Source organism: Castanea sativa, chromosome 5 (genome assembly GCF_040712315.1).
Source record: "Castanea sativa cultivar Marrone di Chiusa Pesio chromosome 5, ASM4071231v1".
Classification (NCBI taxonomy): domain Eukaryota; kingdom Viridiplantae; phylum Streptophyta; class Magnoliopsida; order Fagales; family Fagaceae; genus Castanea; species Castanea sativa.
The window spans coordinates 27,670,764-27,680,375 of NC_134017.1; the positions used below are offsets into that span (position 1 = coordinate 27,670,764).

A 9,612-nucleotide genomic window follows, 5' to 3' on the forward strand; every position below is an offset into this window, starting at 1 on the left:
GTGGTTGGTCAACTATTCTCAATTAAGCCAAAACATGCCTCTCTTCCTCCATTTAGTCTTACTCTTTTACAACAAAAAAAAAAAACTAAAAAAAAAGGAATTTCGGTGTGATTGACCCATAGTTTAATTGGGTGGATTTAGTTGTAGATATAACTTTTGATTTGCTTCAAATTTCTTGTGTAGAATTGTCAAGGTCAAAAGAAAATAATTATTTTTGGGAAGTTTTACTTGAAATGGGAATTGATAATATAGAAATTGAATTCAAAAAATTAAAAATCCAAGCCCAGATCTACTCATTGAGAAGTTTAACCAAATCTAAAAAAATTCCTTTCTACCAAAAACCCAAAATTCCTTAAACCCATCATCTTGAGCAACTTAGGCAAAAGATCGAAGGCACAACAAAGAGTGGGTTCCTTTCTTCCAAGCTTAGTTCCACGTCCATATTCACATGATTCTTTTGAGGAATGAAAGGAGGAAAATTCTGGGTTGAACAAACAAAAGAAGAAGAAAAATAAAAACAAGAACAAGAAGAACAAAACCCAGATCTGGATCCTAAACCTAGTGTTGGAGCATTTTAATATTAAATAATAAATTTTATAACATAAATGTAAAGGTGTGGGAGTGAATGTGGAAGATGAGGAGTTAGTGAAAATATTTAATCTCACATTGAAAAGGAAAGAGACTATTTTGTTCTTTTTAATTGTGGTGATTAATAGGCTAACATGAATTGTCTCAAATATTGGGCCGGATACGTGCGCAAGGGGGATGTGAAGGGTGGAGGTGCCCATCAGAATAATATCCAACAATTAATCTTGTAACACCCACTATATCAGAATAATGGACCTAATTAATCAGATTAATTTGGGTAGTAATTTCGTGAGGCCCATTGAGCCTATAAATAGACCAATTCAGACACAATCCAAGTAACTGCAATATACACTAAAAAAAATAGAGAGATTCTTGGCAATGAAGGATGTTCTTTCTGGTGGAGTTTTGGGCTTGAACACTTTGTGTAGAGGTTATTCTAGTCATACGACACTTGTTGGGCTGTTGTATCCTGTGGGAGACAAGTCAAAGACGGTCTGCACCAGTTATAAAGTTTAGCCAACTAAGGGCTTGAATCTCCTTAAAAAGAGCGAGTGCCACGCCTCAGTTCAAATAGTGTTGTGTAATCTCTTTCTTTAAACTAATAAAAATTCAGAAGTATTATTCAGTTTCTCTTCGTGTTATTTCTATTATCATTGTGTTTGCACCAACACCTAGCAACCCATTAACATGCTTGACGTTCTTATCAAACTCAAAGGATAACATACTTGAGTTATTTAGCTTGGCTTCATTCTAAATCTCTAAATCTTGTGGCTTCGTAAATTTTTAAAAAAAAATGGTCTTGCTATTTTTTTACTGTAATTTTTAAGGATGTGAGCATAGTTGTACCGATGGTGGAGAGGCTCTGAGAGATAGTGTTGGATGACAAAATGAGAGATGATAGGGGTTTTGTTTTACTTGAGTTGGTAGAAAGAGACCGGTGGTTTAAGTTGTAATTGTGGTTAAGTGAATTTGGCTGGTCATGTGACATGCATATGGCTTAGGATATATGTTAGCTTCATAAGTTGCCACCTCATCTTGTTTGTAGCAACTCCTACAAACATGTTTGCAGCAAATCCTTACTCTTCATTAAATTCCATTAAAAAAAAAAATCATTATCCTCTTTCCACCCTCCATATCTCTCTCTCTCTCTCTCTCTCTCTCTCTCTCTCACACACACACACACACACACACACACACATTTTCCTGGACCTCCATGAACTCCTCTAATAGACGCAAAGGACTAACGAGAACAAAGCTCTACCTCTAACCCAATTTTTTTTAAAAGCCCTCAAGGTTCCAATGTCCATATAAACGCTATAATGAAGTTCTTGGTAATGGTTGGTGTTCATGTGAAAACTAAAAGCTAGTCATCCCCTAACACAGAAAAAAAAATGTCCTAATTATTTCATCTTCTAGTAGAACCAAAACACAAAATCTAAACTAATCTTGAATTGGTTACAATACCCAAATTTGAAAGACAAGAATTGCTCACAACCATAGAGAGGAAAAGAGCCAATTGGGTAACTTTCAGTTACGTTAGGATATTTATATTTGAAGAAAATTGTTGCATTTCCCTCTCGTATTTCCTTAATTTATAATTTTGAAGTCTAGATTGGACAACAACAAAAGTAGAACTATTAGGATTAATATGGGGATCAGGGTTGACAATGAAATTGATGGCTTAATTGTCTAAGGTTGGGAAAGGGTAGTATAAGGTTTGAGGATTGAGGTTCAATTTGGCTAGAAACAATAACACTTGAAGGAAACACAAATCACTGTTATCTAGTTCTCACAGGAACGCCATTATAGTGTATATATGGAACCTTGGAAGGCTTTTTTTTTTTTTTGGGTGATGGAAGGGGCTTCTATTTGGGACTGTGAGTCATATGCATCCCTTGGAAGAGTTCATGGAGGTCCAGGCAGATGAGAGAGAGAGAGAGAGAGAGAGAGAGAGAGAGAGAGAGAAGAAGAAGAAGAAGAAGAAGAAGAAGAAAAACAGGAGATGTGATTTAAAGGTCTAAGATCTTGTGGTGGTTGAAACTTTTTTTTTTTTTGAGAAAATGGTGGTTGAAAACTTGAAACTTTAATAATGGTTATAAATACCGAAAACAAATTCTGCTATAAAATCCGAGAACTATCCACAATTTACAAAATAGGGCGGTTCAATCACGGTTCATAGGTCCACTTCTTTTTTTATAGTTTGGTTTTCGGGGTTTAAAGAACCGTCTTGGTGTATGATTTTTGGTTAACTGGATTGGACTATGTGGTTCGGTCCTAGTTACTAGCAAATTGCTGCCCAAACTGGTTCTTTAGCAAGTAAAATTTGAAAACTGACCTTACCACAAATATGAAAAAAAAAAAAAAAAAAAAAAAACCATGGTTTTGCCCAGCACATTAACCACTACACCAATTGGCTTCTTTACCCATTGAATTTATATTTTATTCACTGCACTTTTACAAGATTATTAGTTTTGAATTTAATTTTATCACTATTTACTTAATAGTATTTTCTAAATTTATTTGTGTAGTAGAATTATGATTTTACATCATTACATGTGAATGTGAATGTGAAAATTTGTAAATTTATTTTAAAATTGATTTTGATTTTAATTAAAATGATTTTTATTTGAAAGATTACCAAACACAATTTGTAAAGCTTGTTTATATTATATTATTTTCTATATTTTATAAAAATAATGAAAATTCATTTGAAAGTTGTTTAAATTGCTTTTATATTTGGTGTAAATTTCCATATATTTTTTACACGTCTAATACATTTATTGTATTTTAATTAATATTAAATTAATTTTGAAGTCATCACAATTCAACTTTAGTTGAATCTTGGTTCGACCTTAGTTGAATCTTGGTTCAACCTTAAAAATCTTGAACTTCTCCCATTTTCAGTTCTTTGAACAGTCCAAGTCTAAAAACCATTCTATTTTAGTCAAATTTTCAATTCTTACTAATTGAAGGAAAATTATTGAATACTCCGGAGATACTATAAGTACATACTCTCTCCTCTCACATGAATTGTGGATCTCACCATAAATTTAATTAGTGGGATCCACAGCTATGTGAAAATATAAAATGAGGGAGTAGGCATTTAAGGTACTTTGGGGGTACTTAATAATTACCCCTAATTTAATATATTTATTTATATTTTAAATAATTATTAAATTAATTATGATGTCATCATGGTTAGACCTAAAAAATCTTAAATCTCTCCCTTTTTCAGTTCTTTGAACAGTCCAAGTTTCAAAGCCATGAGTTTAATGACCATGATCATTGTTATAGGTCCATCACGGTATCATTTTCTACTTTTCTAATATTTAAATTAAGACAATTTGATAATTTCATAGAGTTGAAATCTAGTTTTTTTTAACTGAACATTGCAGTGTTGTGTCCATATTTTTCATTAGTGCAATTTTGCAAATCACAAGTCTCAATGAATTGTACATATTGGAGAGTATGAAAGGCTAATGGTTTTGAGAAGATATTCTTTAGTTCAATTGTCAACCTAAAAATTAAATATGTATGTTTTTTAAGACATGAAATAGAATTAGATTTGGTAAAGCTTTTTTGTTTTTTTAATTAGAAAGTTTCAACTTATGAGATCCGTTTTTAATGATATCTCTTTATTATCAGACCAAGACATTAATTGGTTTTTGATATAGGCGAAAATTGAATTCCAAATCTCTTATTCAACTATCACTGACTTTAACTTGGTTGTAATTCTATAACATCATTTTATCTTATTTTTGTGGTGTTGTTACTTGTGAAATCTTGATTTTGAATTATATAAGGAGGCTAGTTTTTTAAACTTAAATCTAATTAGTTGTTTAGGTATGCCTTATTTTTTTAGTTTACATATTAATTATAATTTATCATTTATAAAACTTATTTTTATATTTATCTAACTTTGCATTTTGACCAGTAACCAAGGCTAATTTAACTATAGAAGTAGGTGATGTAATTGTCTAATGCTCCCAAATAAAAGAAGGCTCCCACTTATATTAATATATATATATATATATTACATAATATATTTTAATTAAGAAAAAAATTTTAAGTCTTTTTATTAGTCAATAAAATGCATTAAAAATGCCCCATTGTATCCTAAAAAACAGACGATTCAAAAGGGAAAAAATAGTCATTTGGCTAACAAAATTAAATTATAGGAGACAAATTGATTAACTAATTCTTGAAATATGCTAAAATTAAAATTAATACCAAACAAATTCAATAATAATACAACATAAATGTCTTGAAATATGCTAAAATAGAGATTATAAATTTCTAAAACAAAAGACAAAAAATAAAAGAAAAAGTCTCTCATCTCTCTATCTTTCAGTCTCTCCATCTATATTCTCACATTTCATTTTTTCATCTTGAATCTCCTTTTTTATGAGTTTTCTTTCTTCATTGTGAAATCAATCAATGCAATAGCTTAACTACAGTGGTGGACCATGGATGGTAGTGTGTGAGCCGGCCCTGGAGGTACCCTCTCTCTCTCTCTCTTCGAAATTGTCATAAAGATTGAAGCCATTGAAGAGTACTGAACTACTGATTTGTGATAACTATTAGCTTTTTATTCAATATTTCGAAAACAAATTTGATTTGCACTACACAGCTGACAGGACAGCTTACTACACTACACATTGCCCATAGCAAATATCACTATAGTACACTACAGTCACATGGCCCACACACTATTACTAAAGACACTAGGCCCCGTTTGGTAACGGCGTTTAAACAACAAGAAATGTTGTTTAAATATCACAATATGTATTTCTTCACACTTTTTCACACACATATTTTTACAAGAGTTAAACAATGTTACTAGAAATTTCTTACCAAACGGCCCTAACCCACAGAACCCACCCACTGATCAGATGAGTTTTAGCGTTTAAAGCTTCAAGATTTTTTGGGTTTTAAGTTTTATTAACAAAACATTCTTAAACCCCACCCACTGTATAATAAACACCTGTACACGCATAGAGATATGGGTTATTGACAAACTGAGATTACGCAACTAATAAATCAAATGTCCTTTGATATTCATCTAACCAAAGAACGGATAGAGATATTGGTTATTGACAATAATCGAAATTAATTTATACAGCACCAAAACTAATTAATACGTTATTATTACATAGAAGATACGATCTAATTGCTTGGAACCTTCCTAATACCACAACACGAACATAACGCATAGCATTCCATATATAACACAAATGCTCTTTGATATTCAACTAACCAAAGAACGGATAGAGATATTGGTTATTGACATTAATCGAAATTAATTTATACAGCACCAAAACTAATTAATACATTCTTATTACATAGAAGATACGATCTAATTGCTTGGAACCTTCCTAACGACACGAATATAACGCATGCATTCCATATACAATACAAATACTCTTTGCTGTGTATACATATATATAAAGCCTCCTCTAAGCCCTAGAACTATTATACAACAAGAAGAAGAAGAAAAAGTGAAAAACCTATATCTCTCTCTCATCTCAAAGCGTCCTCTAAACCTAACCCTCCTCTAAACCTAACCCTCTTATTCATCAAGAAAACAGAATAAAAGAAAAGAAAACCCCCTTATTCATCAAGAAAACAGATCGAATAAAAGAAAAGAAAAGCCTCATTTCCATCTCTCTTTCTTTGAGCTCTCTGTGACACTTGTATATTACCATGATTTGGAAAACAGCTGGTGCTTCGGAGTACCTAGCCATCACTGGCTGGGGCATCACTGACATACGTTTGGCCAAGAAATCATGGGTTTTTCCCGGGCAACGGTACACCCGACTCGACATGTCCCCAGTCAACTACACGTTCGAAGTTCAAGGCATGTCCGCCGAGAAACTCCCTTTTGTTCTCCCCGCAGTCTTCACTATCGGTCCCCGTGTCGACAACATGGACAGCCTCCTTCTCTACGCTAAGCTCATGTCCAAACATGACAAGCGCTCCAAACATGTTGATGAACTCGTTCAGGGTGTCATTGAGGGTGAAACCCGAGTTCTCGCTGCCTCCATGACCATGGAACAAATCTTTAAGGGTACCAAGGAGTTCAAGAAAGAGGTTTTTGAAAAGGTTCAACTTGAACTGAACCAATTTGGACTTCTCATCTATAATGCTAATGTCAAACAACTTGTGGATGTGCCTGGCCATGAGTATTTTTCATACCTTGGCCAGAAAACCCAGATGGAGGCTGCCAATCAAGCCAAGGTACATCAACACTAAACACTACTCGTTTTTAATAGAAAATATTCATAATTCTTTTGCACTTTTTCTTTTTCCTTTCATTAAGTTTAGAGGTAAATCATTTCACACTTGTTGAAATAACAAGTTTGATGTCAATGTTTTCAAGAATTACAATCTTTCGCCTCAATAAGTTGTGAAATTTATTACCTAGTATTTCTTTTTGGGTATATATGAATCTACAATTGTATATTTGGTTCAGATTTAATGAGAAAAAAAAAAAACAAAAAACAAAAAAAAAATTTTAATTTTTTTGTCTTTGTCTTCACAATGATATATCGATCATGCAACTTTTTATTACTTAAAATTTTCATAATTAGCATTATTCATCAATTACTATTTTTATAATAAGTAATAATCATTTTATTGGGCAAGACTACTTCATTCGCATGGAAATATATTTTCTTCAAAATAAGTCTTGGCACTAATAAATTGATAAATGTTGTGATAGATTGATGTTGCTGAGGCTAAGAAGAAGGGTGAGATTGGAGCAAAGGAGCGCCAAGGCCTAACGTCACAAAACGCTGCCAAAATTGATGCTGAGACTAAAATCATAACTACTCAAAGGTTAGGAGATGCCCAAAAGGAGGAAATTAACGTTAAGACTAGTGTGGAACTATATAAGAACCAGAAGGAAGCTGAGTTGGTCAAGTCGAAGGCTGAGTTGGCCACCAAAAATGCTGGGTGGTCTCGAGCCTCTCAGTTGGCGGAGGTGGAGTCGGCAAAGGCGGTGGCCATAAGGGAGGCTGAGTTACAAACTGAGGTGGAGAAGAAGAAGGCATTGAATCAGACTGAAAAACTCAGGGCCGAATTGCTGAGCAAGGCAGCAGTGGAGTATGAGACTAAGGTATGTGACACTAATGTAATCTTGTTTTACCTTTTCTTTTTTCTTTTTTTGTTGTGGAATTACTTAGTCTATGAATTATGAGTTTCTCCTTCAATTATGTTTATAAAATTTGGATGGCTTAAGGTTTAAGAATAGAAGAAGGATTAATAGGGGTCCCATAGATAGAGCTATAGTTTGGAGGGGTTCCCACAGACTTCTAAAGATAAAGACTTAATATCACTTCATTAATAATGTAATTAATAATTTTTAATTGAATGCATGATCCATAACTTCCTTAATATATCATTTTGTAGGGCCAAAGCCTAGAATAAATCAATATATTTTCTTTATATTTAATGTGAGGAGTTAAGCTTCACCATTTACCAGTTTCATAATTTGTATGAATTTCATAATTGTACACCTTTTTGAATTATAATGTGACTGATTCCAACCCTCTCTTTCTAAATCACTCATCTTCTACTTCTAATAAAAAAGGTCATGAAAAAGACATGGTAATACATGCTGCTTTGTTATGCTAATAAGTTGGTTCACTTTATGATTTTATTTTTATATTTGGGTTACAACTTACAAGTCTTATACACTATCCAAAAACCCATCATATATAGGGAATGGATTTTTTTGTTAATATGTGAAACATTGATGATATAGGTGCAAGAGGCAAATTGGGATCTGTACAAGAAACAAAAAGCAGCGGAAGCAGTTCTCTATGAGGCACAGAAAGCTGCTGAGGCACAGAAGGTAAGCGCAGATGCCAATTTTTATGCTCGCCAACAAGCTGCGGAGAGTGAGCTGTATGCAAAGAAAAAAGAAGCTGAAGGGATCACTGCACTCGCACAAGCTGAAGGCTTTTACCTGAACACCCTATTGAAACAATTGAGAGGAAATTACATTGAACTAAGGGACTACATGATGCTCAACAAGAATATGTACCAGGACATTGCCAGGATTAATGCTCAGGCTGTGAATGGAATGCAGCCCAAAATTAGTGTTTGGTCTAACGGAAAAGGCAGTGAAGATGGTGCAAATGGGGCAATGAAAGATGTTGCTGGGGTATATAGCATGTTGCCACCATTGCTAAAGACTGTGCATGAGCAGACTGGGATGCTTCCACCGGCTTGGCTAGCCACATTGAGTGATGTTACTCATGAATCGAATTAGTCTGTTTGGTTTTTTAGCACCATTGAAACAATGCTATGATAGAACTTACCAATATTTGTTTAGTTTTAGTCCTACGTACCGGCAAGGAACATTGTGTAAACGTTTATAAGTTTGCCTTTCGTTGATACTAATTTGATGATTTAAACGGATCAGTTTGCTACTTTCGATAAATTTATGGTACCTTTGGGCCTTTAAATTCGTTGTTTTCTTTTTATCATCTGTATACATTTTGCTATTATCAGTTATATTATCACTATTGTTAAGATTATACTACAAGCTAGAAATTTAGCCCTTTGCAACCAAATTATTAGGGACCAAAAAGTCCTTGCTAATAATGTACTACTAGCATTTTTTCCTTTTTTTTTTTTTTATGTTGTGGCAAAAATGTGCTTGATTTTTTGTAATTCAGGTTCATTGTGGTTTGCTTGAGGTGCCAATGTGTGAGCTGCCTGATTACAACTCACATGTTGAAATTAAGGACCATGCAATGCACTCTCAGAGCCTGAGTGCCATTGCCATTGGCTTGGTAACCTCAATAATGTTACCAATTGGGCTTTGAATCTTTGATAGTTATTTTCTTTTTTAGATCATGTGCAATAATCTTGCTCTATTTTTGTCCCAAAAAATAGGGACTTTCGTTTCGTAGGAGATGCAATTCCTTGGTTTTAGGAGAGAATTTAGAAACCCATCAGATTCATTTTCAAATTGCGTGTTCTTTAGTACTTTTTCCTTTTATGTTTCATCAAACT

General features: G+C 33.5%; 1 protein-coding gene across 1 annotated transcript; it reads left to right on the top strand.

Annotated features, from left to right (window-relative positions):
- The first annotated feature begins 6,291 nt into the window (after positions 1-6,291).
- On the top strand, positions 6,292-8,863 carry LOC142635012 (flotillin-like protein 3). Its single transcript, XM_075809232.1, has 3 exons — positions 6,292-6,825; positions 7,310-7,705; positions 8,354-8,863. The coding sequence occupies exons 1-3, from the start codon at positions 6,292-6,294 to the stop codon at positions 8,861-8,863; spliced, it is 1,440 nt and encodes a 479-aa protein (XP_075665347.1).
- Positions 8,864-9,612: the final 749 nt, after the last annotated feature.